The 20,435-nt window shown below is 38.4% G+C and overlaps 1 protein-coding gene across 2 annotated transcripts in view; it reads left to right on the top strand.

The window, feature by feature from the left end:
* Window positions 1-379: 379 nt before the first annotated feature.
* SLC13A1 (solute carrier family 13 member 1) overlaps window positions 380-20,435 on the top strand; it is a 107,485-nt gene continuing 87,429 nt past the window's right edge. The window contains exon 1 of one of the 2 annotated variants that reach the window (XM_043873282.1): window positions 380-504. In XM_043873282.1, coding sequence (XP_043729217.1) covers window positions 406-504 — 99 coding nt within the window. In that variant the 5' untranslated portion in view covers window positions 380-405. The remainder of the gene's footprint in view (window positions 505-20,435) is intronic. The other variant, XM_043873281.1, reaches the window with a different exon arrangement.

The following is a 20,435-nucleotide window of genomic DNA, read 5'->3' as shown; positions in this document are numbered from 1 at the left end:
GTGAAGACTTGCTCAAGGTGCCACCCAAGGGTGGAGCCTCAAAATCAGGGGACATCAGAAGGTGGGGAGGGACCTCCTTGTGGGCAGACTCAGCCCACCTCATGGTTTTGCCTCCTAGACCTAGACAGTTTCTAGTCCAGTTACAATACACAAACTAAATAAGGACAGTTTTGCCTTTCTGAAACCCTAGCAGAAAATGCTTTGATTTCTCACACTCTAGGGCTTATCTCTCCATGTGAATTGTGACAGTAAAACAATAAAAATTGAGATTTAATTTTAACTCATGTTGGTGACTCTGGGGCAGTAAATGAAGATGATGAGCTAGAGAAATATTAATCCAGGTTGGTTATTTAATGCCTGCCCTTTATTTGAGGAGAACACTATTGAAGGCACCTGTGCAAGACAATGAAATTCTTCAGTTACATTTTAGTTTATCGCCGGTTTCTCCTCGTAGTTTTCACTCTGCTGATTTTATTACCACTGCCACTCATCCTCCGCTCAAAGGTAGGTGAACCCGGAGAGCAGGCTGGTGGGTTTTCTGAGGTATCTAATTGTCCTTTATTGTTGCTATGTAATTATCTGTCTCGGAGCTGAAAGAGTGGTGACACCTTGGGCTTGAAATCAGGATGGTTATACATTGTATTTTGTCCATTTTTCTCCCTCTTAATGATTAATGCTGTTGATTCTCAGTGTGACTAACTAGAATAATTAAATAGTATATTCAATCAGAATTGTTCTCTGCTTGGCAGCCAGATGAAGAGAAGAACAAAAGAATCATGACCCTTGAGATCCTGTTGGTCTAGTTATCACTCTCCAGGGAGCATCCCAGGTTAACACAGTCCCTTGCCCTGAGATTAGGCAGCAATGTGACACTGGGTGAAAGAGCTCAAAGGACAATTGGAATTCCTAGGGATGATCTGTGCTATGTGCTTAGCCTCTTTAGTCGTGTCCAACTCTGCAACCCTATGGACTGTAGCCCACCAGGCTCCTCCGTCCATGGGATTCTCCAGGAAAGGTGATCTAGCGCAGATTAATTTACTTGGCAGTTCCACATTTTGGTGTAAGCCATGGAACCCCCTGGAAGTGCTGCAGCCCTTGGGGTCACAAAGAGTTGGATACCACTTAGCAAATGAACAACACAGGAACATGAGAGAAGAAGACACTGAAAGCAAGAAGTAATTTTCCTTGTTTAATCAGAAAATCTTACACATTATTTTACGTGTTCTGATCATTTGAGATTTTATTTCCTTTGGTGTTCTTGTAGGGATTTTTCTGTTTCCTTTAAGTATGGTCAATCTATTAAGTGTAGAAATATAAACGCAATGCATTTTTATTACCTTATTAAAATGATTTGTATCTGCAAACATTTAGTGAGTGCCTTATTTGTGCCAGGTGTGACAAGGTTCTCTTGGTGGCAAGAAAACGTCACCAGAGCCAGGCTCCCTGCTTTAGGTCTCAGGTTTCCACTTAGAAGCGGTGTGACCTGGACAAATTAATTGACATTTCTGGGCTTCTATTTTCGCCTATGTAAATGTGGGATTGTATTGCACTTGTTTTAAGGATTAAGTGAATGAGCACTCATCAAGAACTTACTTGGAGCTGTGGCTGGCACACAGTAAGTGGGTTAGTGAGAATCTCCCCAAATCTGTTAACCCTACAATGGTGCAGTTCCCACCACCCCATGATGCCTTTTCTCTGAGTAGAAGAAAACCTCCTTGATGTTCTTCTCTAACAAGCATTAACCAAGGTTATATGAGTCTGGGTAAAAATAGAATCACAGTAATTGTAATACTCCAGCCTAGCTCAGCAGTCTGCCACTGGTCTGAAGGAAAATTGTTGTTCAGTCACTAAGTTGTGTCAGACTCTTTGCAACCACATGGATTGCAGTATTCCAGGCTTCTCTGTCCTTCACTATCTTCTAGAGTTTACTCAGATTCACACCCATTGAGTCAGTGATGCCATCCAACCATCTCATCCTATGTCCCCTCCTTCTCCTCCTGCCCTCACTCTTTCCCAGCATCAGGGTCTTTTCTAGTGAGTGGGCTCTTTGCCTCAGGTGGCCAAAGGATTGGAGCTTCAGCTTCAGCATCAATCCTTCCCAGTGAATATTCAGGGTTGATTTCCTTTAGGATTGACTGGTTTGATCTCCTTGCAGTCCAAGGGACTCTAGAGTCTTCTCCAGCACCACAGTTCAAAGGCATCAGTTCTTCAGTGCTCAGCCTTCTTTATGGTCCACCTCCCACCTGTGTACATGACTACTGGGAAAACCATAGCTTTGACTATACAGACCTTTGTTGGCAAACTGGTGTCTCTGCTTTTTAATAAGCTGATTAGGTTTATCAGCTTTCCTTCTAAGCCTTTTTCATTCACAGTGAAGGAAAGTGAGATGAGATAATGAAAAGTCCTTTTTAGCTCTGCCAAGTTTCTTTACCAGCAAAGCTGGTGGGGGCCTAGCCTTGGCTGCCTTCAAGGTGTCACCTGGTCGGGGGCGGGGTGTGGAAGAAAGAATGAGGGGTTACAGCCTCTCAGGCTGGGTCTCTCTCAGCACTGAGGTCTCACCGCACCCTGAGGTGGGAGGGAAGAACTCCCCTCCCCCACTTTTTATCAGACATTGTTCTGAACCCCCAGATTCTTAAAGAATTTCTAGTGAAAACAGCAGGCAGCCTCCACTGGCCTTGGTTTGGTGGGTTTTGTTTTCAAATTCCATGTGATTCATCCTCCCCTCTTCCCCCTGCCCCTCCTATCCCAGCTAGCTCTGAGGACTCCTCTGTGTCTCTGGCAGTCACTAGATGACAAATGTGAAGCACAGACACAAGTCTTTCATCTGAATGCCTCCTCCTCCACCCCCTTCAAAGACTCATTACTCCATTTCATGTTCATGATGGCCTTCTTTTTCCAACTCCCCTGGTCCTACATGTCCGCCAGACCTGGTTGACCCTTACCATGAGTACCTCCTGATTCATTACCTGGACCCCTGCTATATTTTAATATTTCTAGTTACTCTCAGCATAAAGTCCTTACTTATGACTGAGAAAGTAAGTTAAACCAGTCAAGACAAACTTTGTCCATGACTGCATATCATCTGTGCTGCTCCTTTGACATATACATGCTTGATACTTTGCTTATCTTAACATAATTTTCAGAGAAAATGAATATAAACTCTTTGTAAGGGAAAGACAAGTAAATAAATAAAAAGCAATGTTCTCTGTGCATGATTCATTAACCAGAAAAAGTGTACTCTTGCTAAGCAATGTAGTCATTGATTTTTTTTTTTCCAAAGTGCTATGTCAAGAGTACATTAGGTTTATTGGGAAAACTGGCATCAAGTTGCATTTGATGAACTCTGTCCCTCTTTCCTTTCCTTCTAATCAACTCATTTGTTAAAACTCAGCTAACATTATTGGGAGGATTTTTCTAAGTACAATAACATAATTTCATTTTTTTGCTATTTCAAATGCATATTTAACCATTCAATCAACTGCTAATTAAACCCATTTTAACTGTTGCTTACAATGAAAGCAGAACTTTCTTTCAGAGAACTTAGGACTTTAGAAGGTATAAAATTTAAGTAGAGGCTAATTTGATGTGGATTGAAATCATTGTATTGTAACTTTCAGGCTACCAAACTGTGAAGCTTATACTTCTAAACGTATAATAACAGAACAACTAAAGAGTACAAGCAAACAAAAAGTCAATTTTGCTTTATAAAAACACAATAAATCTGCACGATGGTGGAACTAGTAAACAATAAGTTATTGACTGATTTTTTTTTTTCATTTCCCTGCTGAATTTTGAGTTGTTTCTATAGACCAGCCTTAACCCTTAGCTTAATTTAACCTTAATTCAAAAATGTAGCTTCAAAGATGAGAGCCCGTAAGTGGCTTTACCATGTAATGTTCAAAAAGGAGGGGAAGGGCTTTGCTTTACAGAGCTTGCTTCTGTTCCAGGCATTCTACCTGCTGCTTTATCCAAGTTATCTTATTTAACCTTCATTACAAACCAAGAAGACAATCATAAATGTCCTAGCATTCTCATTTTACATTTGCAGAAACTGATGTTCAAAGACATGTGAACCAGCAAAGGCCACAGGGATGGTGTTGAAATGGGATTTGAACTCAGGTTCTGTCAGAACTCATAATTCATGCTTTAACAGTGGTTTTGTTTTACCCTTTTCTATATTTTGTATTTTTGAAGATGTGCCTTCTATTTTAAATAGTCACAAAATTTGTGGCTTGATACTCATTTATCAACAACTCAGGCATAACTCCTCACCATAATGCTTTAGAGAAGAGGCGTATATTGGCCATTTCCTTAATTGACCCAAGGCAACTCAACTTCTTGAAGGTAGACAAGTGCAGTAATTCTAAACCCTGGGGATGGACCTAGGAGAACTGGAGTAAGGGTCTCATGTATGTCATCTGCTGAGTGTCCCAGAGTCCCAGCTCTACAAGCTGGTGCAATCAACTTGTCAGGATGTGATTCCCCTTCCCATGACACTGGATGTTTACCATGAGTCATGGCATTAAGTTGGCATCTTAAAATTTTTAGATGGAAGAGATTTTGCAACTGTGTGTTTCCATGTTTTCATGGAAATAATATTTTATAGCAAAAAAAATTATGCATCACCCCAGAAGCCTATGGGTCTCAGTCAGACAGAAGTTTAAATTGTGTCCTTATGAATTAGGTATTATAATTGGTCAGATTTTGAAGATTAGAATTAGAGATAGAAACAAGTCAATAGCTTACCAATACGTGGCTATACAGATGTCCAGCCAACGTCTGTCTGACTCCAGAGCCATGATCTCAACCTCAGCTCAATACCTGTGTCCTATGTCTTCCAAGGGGAATAAGATACTCCTGATACATTGGTATAAATGTCACTTTACTGAAGGAAGTTTATCTTCTTCAAAAGCAATAGCTTTCCACTGAAACATCAGAAATAGTCTTTTTAATCACCACATAAGTGTAAAGGCAGTCCCAGTCCTTCCCCAATTAGTAGCCGTGTGCCATGCGCTCAGCTGCCCCGTTGTTCTGGCTCTTTGCAAGCCCCTGGACTGTAGCCCTCCAGGCTCCTCTATCCGTGGGATTTTGTAGGCAAAAATATTGGAATGGGTTGCCATTTTTTCCTCCAGGGAATCTTCCTGACCCAGGGATCAAACCCATTTCTTGTGTTTCCTGCATTGGTAGGCAGCTTCTTTACCACTGAGCCACCTGGGAAGCTCCCAAATAGTAGTTAGTGGTCAGTGAAAGAAGCCTGTAATGTAATTGATGTTTATGTAAATGAGTAAAATTAATCATTGTAACTGAATTTTTCTCCCTTTGGAGAGGAACTAACTTAAATATTTCCAGATAAAAGCTTGTTAAAATTGGCCTAGGCTACATGCCTTAGTTCCAGTGATATTCCCCGTGCAACATTATTCTTTTACAACTATTTTTAGCAGCTTGTTAATGTTATTCTTCTCAGAACTCTGTGCTATTTCTTTGCTTATTTTTCTAGTTCTTGGCTCTTCTTTGTATTTCTTGTGGTGGAACAACATGATAAAAAGAGGGCCAGGTTTGTCTGACGAGTTGTAAGAGAAGAAAATTGAACAATAATATTTTCTGTTTGTAGAGTGCATCTCTTACTGGTAAGTCAGTCCATCTGGTTTATGTGTTCACTATGGACCCCGCTTTTTTTCAGGAAGACGGTCCCAGAGATGTTGAGCAGCATTCCCTAGTTGATTGGTTGTAAATCCAAGACCAGACTTCAGGTTTCTGTCAGATACTTCAGGATTTCTCGGGAAAACATTTTATGCCAAGAGAAAGTTGATGAGAGGAAGAGAGTCAGCTGAACAGAGCCTTAACACGCTGTACCAGCCCCGGTCAGCGACGGAAGAAACACGGCTGGGAGGGCCGCCTCTGTGTCTGTGGCTGTCGTGGGCTGCTTCTGTTTCCTCCACAGTCTATGCCTCTGATGCATCGTGAATCTCAAAGTTATAATAGAAATTATGATAAGCAAAAGAAATAATACTTAAGGAGAGACTTAGATGCTCCATCTAGAAAAACTAAACAGATGGGAAAAATACAGCACTTGTAAAGAACTGTAAACCTTAAAGGGATAAAGGCTCTGATGGAAGAGGGGAAGAGGTAGGTTGAGAAGCCTGACAAAGGAAAGGAAAATGAGTGGGAGAGGATTTAAAAAGACCACAAGTGAGAGAAGAGGGAGGAGAGGAACTCTAGAGAATACATAAGGAACTTCTAAAGGGGAAAATGAAACTGGATATTGTTTTCAATGTTGGTCTAAAATATTGTAGGGATTTAAAATAATGGGGTGTGTGCGTGCTAAGTCATTTCAATCGCCTCTGACTCTTTGCAACCCCATGGACTGTAGCCCACCAGGCTCCTCTGTCCATGGAATGCTACAGGCAAGAATACTAGAGTGGGTTGCCATGCCCTCCTCCAGGGGATCTTCCGGACCCAAGGAGGGAACTCACATCTCTTACGTCTCCTGCATTAGCAAGCGGGTTCTTTGCCACTGGTGCCACCTGGGAAGCCCAAAATAAAGGGGTAAATGCTATGAATGCTAAGAAAGTGAACATTTTAGATACAAAAGAGCATCAGAATGATGGACAAGAGAAAAAGAAAACATAGAATCATGCTGATAGTAATGTGGTAGGAGATGAACAAAACCAGGAAATCCAAATGCAATATATATTTATTTCATGAATATTTGATGAGAACTTTCAAGGCCCAAAGTATGGTGCTCAGTGAATGGTAGCATCTTACGCAGTTTAAATGAATGTTTCTGATTTCAAGTAGCTTGCAAGGTTGCTGAAAAGTTAATATATACCATGGCAGCATTCATCACAAAATAAGGTTGTATATAAATCCATGCCAGTGATGGAAACAAATAATTTATGTTATCGGCATGTAGTTTAAGGGTGAATGTATCTAGGGAAACAACATTCACCATCCCCTCCATTCCCCTACCCTGCACTGTCCCACTTGCCTACAATGTGCCACTCCTTCTATGTTCTTTATCTCAGAGAATTGGCTACCACTTATCCAGGTCTGCAATCTGCATGTCATGTCAGATCCCTCAGCTCTTCCTAAGCCCACATCACTCAGTCAATGTTGCTTTACCTCCTGAATCCACCTGCCTCCCATCTGAATCTTCATTTCAGTTCCTGCTGGCACTGTTCTCCACTAGGCTGTCTTCATCTCTCTCTTTCACAGACCATTTTACACTGTTTCCCCCCAAAGTCTCTTGCCAGAGGACTATTTTTTACATGTCAGCCTCATCCTATTGCATTTACCACTGGTCTTAATTCTTCCATGGGCTTCCCAGGTGGCTCAGTGGGTAAAAACACAGGGAGATGTGGGTTTGATCCCTGGGTTGGGAAGATTCCCCTGGAGGGGCACATGGAAACCCACTCCAGTATTCCTGCCTGGAGAATCCCATGGAGAGAGGAGCCTGATGGGATACAGTCCGTAGGGCCACAAAGAGTCAGACACAATTGACGGACTGAACATGCACTGGTACTACTTCTTCTATGGCTCCTTTTGGCTGACAGAGGGAAATATCTAACAGAACTTGTAGATATGATGGATCTTGGGATTTTGCCATTTCTTTGTCCTAATAGCCCTCCCCAAAGCCCCCAGGATCTAACTCCTTCATTCACATTTCACTGTCTATGCACCTGGAGTACCCAGGACTGTTCTTGCCTTTCTGTCTTTCATGTGCGGTGTCCTCCTCCTGACATGCCCACTCCTCTCACCCTGTGCTTGCTAGGAAAGGCAGCTCAGGCTGTGATACAAGCAGAATCATTCCCCATGCTCTTCTTGCATGATTGTGGAGACATCAGCCTCCACCGTGGTGTGTATTCCATTTTGCCTTTATCTTCACTCCCCGCTCTGCCCCGCAGATACCTCAAGAGCACAGAACACGTGGTGTACTTGTTTTCTCTGGCCAAGCACAATGCCTGACCTACAGTAGATGGTTGATAACTGTGCTGAACGAATGGGTTAAAGATCTCTCATGGCAGAAGGATGTGGATACCTGAGCTAGATCATGTAGGAAGCAGAGGATACAGGAGAAAGGAGATGATGAAAGGAAGGAACTTCAAATAGAGTGTAAGAGCCACTAAGGGTCAGAACAAGAATGTAGGTAGGTGTATCAGGGGAATGGGGATGTGTCTCTTCCATGAAGCTCTTCTCTTCATGATACATTTTGATACTCTGTTTGGTAATGATAATGTAAGTGAATGTCTACTATCAGCCTCCAACAACCATTAGAGTAGTCAATATTATCCCCATTTTACAGATGAGCAAACAGATACTCCAAGAGGTTAAGCAATTTGCCCAAAGTCACATAGTCCTTAAGGGGAATGAGGATTTACAGACAAGTTGTCTGACTCCCAAACCCATTGATGCTATTGCTTCCTTACTGGGATTTACATCCGATTTTTAAAAGCTTGTGTACTGCTGTTCTTGCATTTGTAATTACTAGAACACATATTGAGATGAGATCTCCCGCTGCCTGGATGGCAGAGCAACCATGACACAGGGTAAACAGATCATGTGAACAAGAAATAAACATTGGTTGTTTCAAGCTGCTGAGATTTAACCTAGGCTGTCCCAACTTATCTAGCATATTCTGAAAAACTCCCTAACTGGTTCTGTCACACTGCCCCCTGGTCCATACCCTCATCTGTAAATTGAATAAGCCTCTTACAAGAGTTTTGAACATTGTCTGTGAATTGGCTGCCCCAAGGTCACCTGGGGTACTTGTGGGTATGAAGTCCAGAATGCTGCACGGTTAAGACGCATCGTGAGGCTGAAGCAGTTAACCCATGGCCAGCATTTTTAATCACACCCTAGCCGTGTTGTCAGGTTGGAGAACAAGGTGAACTCTGGCTGTTTGCAGTTCCACTGTGTGCGTGGAATGTGAACACAGAACATCTCCATTGCTAATTGGTTTCGGAAGTTAAATGAAAAGGAAATAAAAATTCCCTTGTAATTGACATAGTGGAGCCACTAATTGCCTTCCCTTGCTACCCATTTTGGGCTGAAAATGAATAAGAAATGCTAATTATTTTTCCTTAACTTTGTAGTTGAGCTTCTTACTCTCCATCTTCCAATCTGAGGCCAGTTGGAGTCACTTTAAGGTTTTCAGTTAATATGGATTGAGTCTTGAGAAATTCCTGCCACAGTAGGGGTAGGTGTGTCAGGAACCATGCAAAGCCCTTTACGGGCTCTGTCATATAATAATAGTGTTTTTCTTGTAGCACACAGATTCATAATGCATGATTTTTCTCCCATCTTAATTGCTGTGCGTTCTTTTTGAAAATCAAATGCAGTGACTGAAGCTTGTGATCGGTCCTACTTTTCTCAAGCTGTGCTGAGAGACCGTACCCACATATGTACTAATTCGTCAGCCAAATTACTCCCTAATATCAGTCCGTGTGTCATTAAAAAAAAAACTGTATTTTAAAGGCTAATTTATATTTCAATTCTTTCTGGAACTATAATTTAAAAGAGAACAGAGGTGATTTTTAAATATAATCCACCACATTTCCCAAGATAATTTGACACTCAGAACTTTAGTCAGAGGGGAGTCATTATCCACGTTGCCTTGTCATAGCAGCATTTGCCTTTTCTGCCTCTGTAGCAAGTTCTTGGCTGCACTTAACTTGGGGTGGATAACACTAGATACGACGATGATATTGTGAAATGTGGAAGTGACCCAGGCAGGTAAAAGGTTTAGTTCTAATTCAAGCTTATTAGCAAAAGAGATGAAAACCTCAGGAGAACTATAGAGATGATTTACCCACCATGATGGGCATCAAAATATCCAGTGCCAGGCAAGTAGAAAATAGACAAGAGAACAAGGCAAAGAAAAGAGATTCCTAGACTAAGTAATTTATGCCTAGTAATATAGGGATCTTCTATCTAGGGATCAAGCTTTGTTGTTTAGTCACTCAATAGTGTCCAACTCTTTGTGACCCCTTGGACTGTAGCCTGTCAGGCTCCTCTGTCCATGGGATTTCCCAGGCAAGTATACTGGAGTGGGTTACCATTTCCTTCTCCAGAGCATCTTCCCAACCTAGGGATTGAACCCTCATCTCCTGCATTGACAGTTGGGTTCTTTACCACTGAGTCACTGAAAAAGCCCAGGGATCAGATAACTGAATAAGAACAGTGGTAGAAAAGACACAGAGGAAAAAAGCTTCAATCATTTAATAGATATTACTGGGCACTTACTATATGCCAACCACTGTTTTAAGTGCTTGGAACAGGGTAGTAAATGAAATAAGATGTGCTGTCATGAATATACTTGGGTTGAACTCTACTACATATTATTAGCAATGTGATTGTTGATCCTTAATTCAACATGGAATTAAAATACCTATTTTATAGAATTTGGGGAAAGACTACATAAAACAAATATTATACCTGGTATGTCACAGGCATTCATAAATGTTATTGTCCTCTCCTCTTAATCAAGTCAGAAGAACAGATTTGTCTCTTTACTCGGCAAATATTTTCACCTTTGAAATAAGGTTTCCTATCTATAAAGCCTACGGTCAGCAGTCTGGATGAAATTTGTACAATGAAGTCCCCTCCACCCTATTCTCCGCCATAAACACAACACTGATAAACATTTCTGTAAACCAAAATGGGTCTGAAAAGCAAGCAAGCAGAGAAAACGTGAGAACCTGTGGTCTAAAGCGCCCCCATGTCACTCTGGGGTCAGAATTAATTTCAGTGCCACAAACTAAGTGCTACAGAGTGATTTTCTTGGCAGTTATGAATGGCCAAACAAAAAAGCTAGGCTGACCGCTGTCTGTGGAAGCATTCAGAGGAAGCAGTTTCTGCCCAGCCCCCAGCCAGGACTGACCCAAGCTTCCTGATGCAGCGAGATGACTGGATTTGCATTGTTCTGGCAGGAAGGAACCTCAGGCTGACAAGATAGAGCACATACTGGACTGCAAGCTGGGGACTGGCTGCAGGCAACTCTAAAACTTTTAGATGGTGAATAATGAGTCCAGAAGGAAACAACCCAGAAACAAAGCAACTACTAGGCAGGGTAAATCTGAAAATAAAATTTCAAAATGCAGTAAGACAATCAAGAAGGTCTGACAATGAAATCAACGCAGAAATGGAAACACTCCAAATAGGATAAAGGTAATAGGGAAATCAGTAGATGAGAAATGGGCGAAAGGATCCACAATAAGTAACAAATTGTTTTAAAATGGAAATATACCAATTACACCAACAAATTGAATAATCTATAAATGGATAAGTTTCCAGAAACATACAACCCATGAAGACGGAGTCATAAACAGAAAATCTTGAACAGACCAATAAAGAGTGTGAGGTGCTTGAATCATAATCAAAAACTTCCTAATGAAGAAAAGCCCAGGCTCAGAGCTTCAATGGTAAATTCTACCAAATAATTTTTGAAAGAATTAATGCCAATCCTTTCCAAACTCTTCTAAAAAATTAAAGAGGAGTGAACACTTCCAAACTGATTTTATGAGGTCAACATCCTGATACCAGAGTCAGGCAAAGAGTTAATATAATGAAAGAAAATCACAGGTTCATATCCCTATAAACATGCATATAAAAATCCTCAACAAATACTAGCTGATCAAACTCATTAGCACATTAAAAGGATCATACAACATGACCAAGTGGGATTTATACCTGGGATACCAGGATGATTCAATACACACAAATCAGTTAATGTGATGTATCACATTAACAGAATGAAGGATTTATTTAAAAAATTACATAATCATCTCCAGCTGCATGCAACCAATTCTGGTAAATTCTCTTTATTTTTATTCTACTACAAATATTTTCTAATTTTCCTAGTTATGGCTTTTTAGATACACCCATCATTTAAAGTAGACATTTGCTTTCCAAATACATGGGGTTTTTTAAGTAAAAATAATTATCACATGATCATCCCAATAGATGAAAATTATTAATAAAATTCAACATCCTTTTATGATTAAAAAAAAAAAACTCTCAACAAATCAAGTGTGCAAGGAATGAACCTCGGCATAATAAGGGATATATATAACAAGCCCACATGTAACACAATCCTCAGTGGTCAAAAACTGAAAGCTTTTCCATAAGATTAGAAGTAAGACAAGGATGCCCACTCTTACCACTTCTATTTATTACAGTACTAGAAGCCCTAACTAGAGCAATCAGGCAAGAAAGAAAATAAAAGCCATCAAATTGGAAAGACGTAAATGATCTTATGTGTAGAAAACCGTAAATACTCTACAAAAAACTGTTAGAACTAATAAACTAATTTAGTAAAATTGCAGGGTATAAACTCAATGTTAAAATCAGTTGTTTTCTACATATTAACAACTATCAGAAAAGAAAGTTAAGAAAACAATCCCATTTAAAATAGCATCAAAAATAATAAAATACTTAGTAGTAAACTTAACCAAGGAGTTTAAACTTCTACACTGAAAACTGTAAAACACTGATGAAAGAAATTAATGGAGATATGCATAAATAGAAAGACATCTCATTTCATGGATTAGAAGATTTAATATGTTAAAATATGTCCATCTACCCAATGCAATCTACAAATTCAGTGCCATCCACATCAAAATTGCAGACTTTTTTTTTTACAGAAATAGATAAAACACCCTTAAAATTCATATGTAACCACAAAACCTTGAATAGCCAAAGGTATCTGAGCAAAGAGAATAAAGCTTGTGGCACCCACACTTTCTGATTTCAAAATACATGACTACACTACAGTAAATAAACAGTATCATACTGGAATAAAGACAGATGCTTAGACCAATGAAACAGAATAGAGAGCTCAGAAATATATGGTCAATTGATCTTTGACAAGAGTACCAAGATTATACAATAGACAGGGGACTTGAATGCACATCCTCCAAAGATAATATACAAACGAACAACAGACAAATGAAAAGGTACTCAATATCATTGATCATGAGGGAAATGCAAATCAAAGCCACAGCAAGTTATCACCTCACATCTGTTAGGATGGCTTTTACTTTTTTTAAAAAAAAGATAAGTGTTGGTGATGATGTGGAAAAATTGGTACCTTTGTATACTGCTAATGAAAATGAAAAATGATGCTATCACTATAGAAAACAGTATGGAGGCGTCTCAAAAAATTAAAAATAGTTACCACATGTATGATCCAACAATCTCACTTATAGATATATAGCCAAAAGAAATGAAATCAGGATATTGAAGAAGTATTGGTTCTTCCATGTTCATTGCAGCATTATTCACAATATCCATAACATGGGAATAACCTAAATGTCCATGGGCTGATGAATGGATAAAGAAAATGTGGTATGTATAGACAACAGAATATTATTCAGCCTTAAAGAGGCAATCCTGTCATCTGCAGCTACATGGATGAACTGGGAGGATATTATGCTGAGAAATAAATCAGTGATGGAAAAAATACTGCATGATTCCAATTTTATGAGGCATATGAAATAGACAAGCTCATAAAAATAGAGAGTAGAATGGTGGTTGCCAAAAGTTGAATGGATGGGGGAAAGGGGAGTTGTTCAAAGGGGAAAGTTTCAGTTATGCAAGATGAGTAAGTTTTAGAAATCTGCTGAAAAACACGGTATCCATAGTTAACACTGTACTATACACTTAGAATTTTTAAGAATGTAGGTCTCATATTATGTGTCTTTAACACACATGCAGAAACAAACAAAACCCAAAATGGGGCCTGAGGAAACTTTTGGACATGATGGATATGTTCCATTACCTTGATTGTGGTGATAGTTGCACAAGTATCTACATATGTCCAAAACTCAACAAATCGTATATAATATACATGTGCAGTATTTTGTGTGTCAATTAATCCTCATTTTTAAAAGAAATATAAAGCAAGAACAGGCGAATATAAAAAGATAGCTAGTTAGAAATCTTGGAAATGAAAAAGTCTCTGAAATTAAAAAGAATTCAAAATTTAAAAACTTAAGATGAAACTATAAACTTTAAACTGAATACACCTGAAGACAAACTCAGTGAACTAAGAAAGAATACTAGGAATTCACCTAAAAATCACACATAAGTAAATATGTTTTACGTGAAATAATGGTTTGAAGGTAGATTCAGAATTCCCAACACACATGTGAAAGGTATTCCTGAAAAAGAGAGACTAGAAGAGAGATTATATTCAAAGTAATAATGGCTAAATTTTTCAGAATTAAAAAAGATATGAATCCTCAAACAGAATATGCATTTCTAAGTACAACATAATTTAATTAAATATTAGTCCATGTTTAGATACATCATAAATGAAACTTTGAAGGAGAAAACCATTGAAGGAGAAAATTTTAAAGTTACCAAACTATAAAGAGAAAAAATGTATACAAAAGGATGATAATTAGATTAATCTCTTATTTTTTTCAACAGTAATGAAGATATCTAGTAAGGATTCAGTTCAATTCAGTTCAGTTGGTCAGTTGTGTCTGACTCTTTGAGACTCCATGGACTGCAGCACGCCAGGCCTCCCTGTCCATCACCAACTCTCGGAGTTTACTCAAACTCATGTCCATTGAGTCGGTGATTCCATCCAACCATCTCATCCTCTGTCGCCCTCTTCTCCTCCTGCCCCCAATCCCTCCCAGCATCAGGGTCTTTTCCAATGAGTCAGTTCTTTGCATCAGGTGGCCAAAGTATTAGAGTTTCAGCTTCAACATCAATCCTTCCAATACCACAGCTCAAAAAGCATCAATTCTTTGGTGCTCAGCTTCTTTATAGTCCAACTCTCACATCCATAGCCTTGACTAGATGGACCTTTGTTGGCAAAGTAATGTCTCTGCTTTTTAATATGCTGTCTAGGTTGGTCATAACTTCCCCTCCAAGGAGAAAGCATCTTTTAATTTAATGGCTGCAGTCACCATCTGCAGTGATTTTGGAGCCCCCAAAAAATAGTCTGCCACTGTTTTCCCATCTATTTGCCATGAAGTGATGGGACCGGAGGCCATGATATTAGTTTTCTGAATGTTGAGCTTTAATCCAACTTTTTCACTTTCCTCTTTCACTTTCATCAAGAGGCTCTTTAGTTCTTCTTCACTTTCTGTCATATGGGTGGTGTCATCTGCATATCTGAGATTATTGGTATTTCTCCCGGCAATCTTGATTCCAGCTTGTGCTTCCTCCAGCCCAGCATTTCTCATGCTGTATTCTGCATATAAGTTAAATAAGTAGGATGACAATATACAGCCTTGACACACTCCTTTTCCTATTTGGAACCAGTATGTTGTTCCATGTCCAGTTCTAACTGGACATACAGATTTCTTAAGAGGCAGGTCAGGTGGTCTGGTATTCCCATCTCTTTCAGAATTTTCCACAGTTTGTTGTGATCCTCACAGTCAAAGGCTTTGGCATAGCCAATAAAGCAGAAATAGATATTTTTCTGGAACTCTCCTGTTGTTTTTGATGATCCAGCTGATGTTGGCAATTTGATCTCTGGTTCCTCTGCCTTTTCTAAAACCAGCTTGAATATCTGGAAGTTCACAGTTCATATATTGTTGAAGCTGGCTTGGAGAATACAAGACCCTTATGGAGAAAACTACAAAATATTATAAAAAGAGTTTAATGAATACCTAAATGAAGGAAGGGTTCATAGATGAGAATATTTGAAAGCCATTTCTTATTTTATAAATTTCATGTGATTTGAATAAAAATCTAACATTCAAAAAGTAAAAGCCTAAAACTATCAAGACAACTTTGAAAAAATATAAAATAAAAGACTTGAATTACTGATTGAAAAGCTGCAGTAGTTAAAAGAGTTTAATAATTCTGAAGTTCACCAGTTTTTTTTTTTCCCCCAGTGGGTTTTGTCATACATTGACATGAATCAGCAAGTTCACCAGTTTTTGAAAGGTGGTGGGAATGTAAGTGACCGAGATAGAGAGTCCATAAATGCATGTGTTGCATTTGTAGAAATTTGCCACAGGAAATATGTAGTAGCAAGAGTTAGTGGGCAAAGATGGACCATCTAATTAAAAAGAAACCAGGACATTTTGATTACCCATTTAGAAAAAAGGCATCAGCCTCCTATACAAATTAATTTAGGCCCTACATTTGAAAAAAAATTTTTTTTTTATTTTAGAAAAAAAATATGGGAATACAATATGTATAGAAAGAATTTCTCATACAAGATAGTAAAAACACAAAACATAACAGAAAGGGTTTTAAAATAACTGAATCAAAATTAAAACCTTATTACCCAGAAACACAATAAATCAAATTTCATAGATAAGTCAAAGGCTAAGAATAATATTTATAAATATACATGTATAAAGAAATATTAAGAATCTAAAAATAACCTCACAACAGAAACACGGGAAAAGACTATAAACAAGGTAATTTTCAGGAGAGGAACAATTATGTTCAACAACCATGAAAAAATGCTTCAATGGTATTCAAGCAAATGCAAATTAAATTAAGAAGAACTTTCCATACCATCAGATTGTAAAATAAATAAATTACTCCAATATACCAGTGGCTGGTGAAACAGAACTTTCTCACATTGTTGGTGCTAATACTGTATAAACTGATGCAACCATCTTGCATAGCATTTGGGCAATACCGGTAAGGCTCCAACACCTCCTTTCCACTCAGAAATTTTGATAATTACTTTCATATAATAGCTTAGAAAATCTCTTTCTTATATTCACATGGAACTAGGTATGAAGATGTCCATAGCATTATAATAATGAAAAATTGAGGGAAAGAGCCCTCAACAGCCATCAATAGAAAAAATGGACAAATGAACTGTAAGATATTTATAAAAAGAAATGCTATATCCATTTAAAAAAAATTAACAGTAAGTCTATATGTATCAACATGAACACATTTGAAATCAATAAAACATTGAGTGAAAAAGCAAGTTGAAAAGTCAGAGTGAAATAAGTCAGAAGGAGAAAAATAAATATCAAATATTAACACATATATGTGAAATATGAAAAACTGGTATAGATAATCTGACCTACAAAGAAAAATAGATGCAGTTGTAGAGAACAAATGTATGGCTACCAAGGGGAGAAGGGGAGGTTGGATGAATTGAGAGATTGGGATTGACATGTAACACTACTGATGCCATGTATAAAATAGAAAACTAATTATAGCCTACTGTATAGCACAGGGAAGTTTATTCAATGCTCTGTGGTGACCTAATGGAAAGGAAACTTTAAAAAGAGCGATATATGTATATGTATAGCTGATTCACTTTGCTATACAGTAGAAACTCACACAATATTCCAATAAAATGTTTTTAAGTATGTATGTATGCTAGATCACTTCAGTCATGTCTGACTCTGCAACCCAACACATGGTATTTTCCAGGCAATAATACTGGAGTGGGTTGCCATGTCCTCCTCCACGGGATCATCCCAACCCAGGGGTTGAACCCGCATCTCATGTCATACGCAGCGAAAATCTTATTTAATCTCAAAACCATATGTTGTTTATTAATGTAGTAATGTCTACATGTAATAAAATCATGAAAGCATGGATAGAAAGGATATAAACCATATTCTAGATAGTGGTTGACTTTCAGGATTTCAGAAGAGAAAGAAGTGGAGTGATATATGTAAATCTTAAATGTTTTATTTACTTTATAAAATTCAAGCAAATGTGGCAAAATATCTGCATCTAAAGATATGTGTACAAATGTGTTTACTATATAATTTTCCATATGTTCTTAATATTTCATAATTTTTAAAATGCTTTTTAAAATATACTGCTAGAAGATTTCTTATGCTTCATTTTTTTTTAAAAATATCAGAGAACAGGGATTTCTTTTTAAACTTGTATTAGAGCACAGTTGATTAACAACGTTGTGTTAGCTTCTGCTGCACAGAAAAGTGAATCTATAAATACATATAAATTCAGACTTTTTTAGATTTTTTTCCAAAATAGTTCTCTACAGAGTATTGAGTAGCATTCCCTGTGCTATACAATAGGTCCTTATTAGTTATCTTAGTTATTATTTATATACAGTAATGTGTGTCTGTCAGTAGGGAATAGGAATATCTTATCCATATTGGTTGGTAATCATCTGCACATTTCACTTTATCTCTCTGGTGGTTTGAGAGAAACTTCTTTTAATAGGAAAGGTAGAAAGTGAAAGTGAACGTGTTAGTTGTTCAGTCGTGTCTGACTCTTTGCAACCCTATGGACTGTAAATGCCAGGGTCCACTGTCCATGGGATTCTCCAGGCAAAAATACTGGAGTGGGTTGCCATTTCCTTCTCCAGGGAATCTTCCCAACACAGGGATCAAACCTGGGTCTCCTGCATTGCGGGCATTTTTTTTTTACCATCTGAGCCCCCAGGGAAGCCTAGGAAAGGTAGAGAAGACTCCAAATCAGCCAGAAAAGTACAACATACACACACACAGCAAACTACTGTCAAGTGACATTACTCCTGATACTATCTAATGAAATTGACATCTGTATTCTGCACAGTTGCCTCTGATTTGTGGATGTGTTTTTTTGCCATACTTCTTGATATAACTTTTGGAAACAGTAGGGGGTATATAGAAAATTGGGTGATTTTATTTTTGAGGATGTTCTCTGAACTTTTCCCCTCTTTGTTTCATATAGTATTTTGAGAAGTTATGATTTTAAAGTATTTTTGTAAGTTCAGTCTTACTCATAATATTCAATCTTTTTTCCTTCCTAAATTTTCCTTCACAATAAACAAAATGAAAGTAGACATTACTTGTGTTGCTGTTACTACATTCAAAGAATTTATAATACTAAATTGCTTTGCTATCTCTAGAACAGAATTTGATTCAAGTTTTTCCTTGTTATGGTTGCAGGATTAATTTTAATAAAGACATCAGATGTACTCGCAATTTTCACTAGACTTGAGAGGAACTGAGAAGGGAAAATAATTCATCCACAGTCTAACTTCCTTGACATTGTTGTTTAGATTGACATTGTTTCCTTGGATTGTTGTTTGCTTGTAGTAGGAGGAGTGATTGTAGTGTATAATGATGGTAATGGTGGAGTCCTTCTGTTTTAGGAGTTGGGGGCTTGACAAGGTGGACAAAGAGATAGAAGAGGGAAAAAATTAAAGAGACAAAGATGGTAGAGCTATAGATAACAAATCACTCAGAATTTCCAGTGATAAAATGAAGTAATTTTCCCCTCTACCTCAGAGATGGTTCTACAAATCAAACTTTCAGGATGACTTTTGAGCTGCTGGAAACTGAAACAACTTCTCCATTTTCTCCTTCCTCAGAAGAACTTGTTCAGCAAAAATTATTCACTCTCATTTTAGTTTTTTTGAGTATAGATAAATAAATGAAATGTTTTCTCTATCTTTTGTTCCTTTCTTCTTTTTAACAAAAATACCCACAGATCTTTGATTTTAAAAAAACTATCTATATTTCATATAAGATTTTTAAAATAGAATACTTGACATTGTGCCTGGATTAACCAACCTTGTGTTGTTGAATACCTGATGAGAAAGGACACTTTCTGGTCCAGGACTAACCAAGAAAGATCACATAATGGAAAACAGGAATTGAAAGAAAGAAGTATTCCCAGGGTGGATCCATCAATGGAATCACTGAGTAATTTGTCAGCCAAAGAGGGACACTTTTAAGAATGAAAGTGGTAGCTAATCAAAAGGGACAACTGCACAACAGGTGAAACCCAAATCTATCCCAAGGAAACTGGGGCCAATGGCCATCCTACCTATTCAGAGGCACACAAATCTGTTTGTCTCCTTTTCTAGACTTTGAGCTTCCTTAAGAAAAAGAGGCATTTCCTACAAATTATGGGAAGGTATCAGGGACAACAGGTATGTGACTTAGCCAGATGCAATTGTAATCTCCTGGGATGCATATGCAAAAATATGAAATGTACAGAAGTGTTTGTGGGAAGCTCCATAGACAAGATGTAAATTTGAACCTCACCCTGAAGAACGGACAAGTTTTCAAAATAGATTGTGAGTCTAGGGATAGAGCTTGGGCAAAAAGACACTAACTGGAAGCACATTTCTGGTTTGCAAGTCAGACCCAGCAATAAAGAGAACAGGAGAGGTTTCCCTGGTGGCTCAGTGGTAAACAATCCACCTGGCAATGCAGGAGACATGGGTTTGATCGTTGACCTGGGAAAATCCCACATGCCGCAGAGCATCTAAGCCCGTGGGCCACAGCTATGGAGCCTGAGCTCTAGAGCCCGGGAGCTGAAACTACTGAAGCCCATGTACCCTAGAGCCCATGCACTCCCCAACAAAAGAAGCCACTGAACTGAGAAGCCCATGCACCACAACTCACGGGTTCGACCCCGCTCTCCACAACCAGAGAAAAGCCTGCACGGCAGTGAAGACCCAGCATAGCCATAAAATAAATAAATAAAATTACATTTAAAAAAATGACAAAAGGGAAGGTCTGAAA

This window comes from Cervus elaphus, chromosome 18 (genome assembly GCF_910594005.1).
Source record: "Cervus elaphus chromosome 18, mCerEla1.1, whole genome shotgun sequence".
Taxonomy (NCBI): domain Eukaryota; kingdom Metazoa; phylum Chordata; class Mammalia; order Artiodactyla; family Cervidae; genus Cervus; species Cervus elaphus.
Note: the sequence above shows the minus strand (reverse complement) of the source record. Positions and strands in the feature narration are given on the sequence as shown.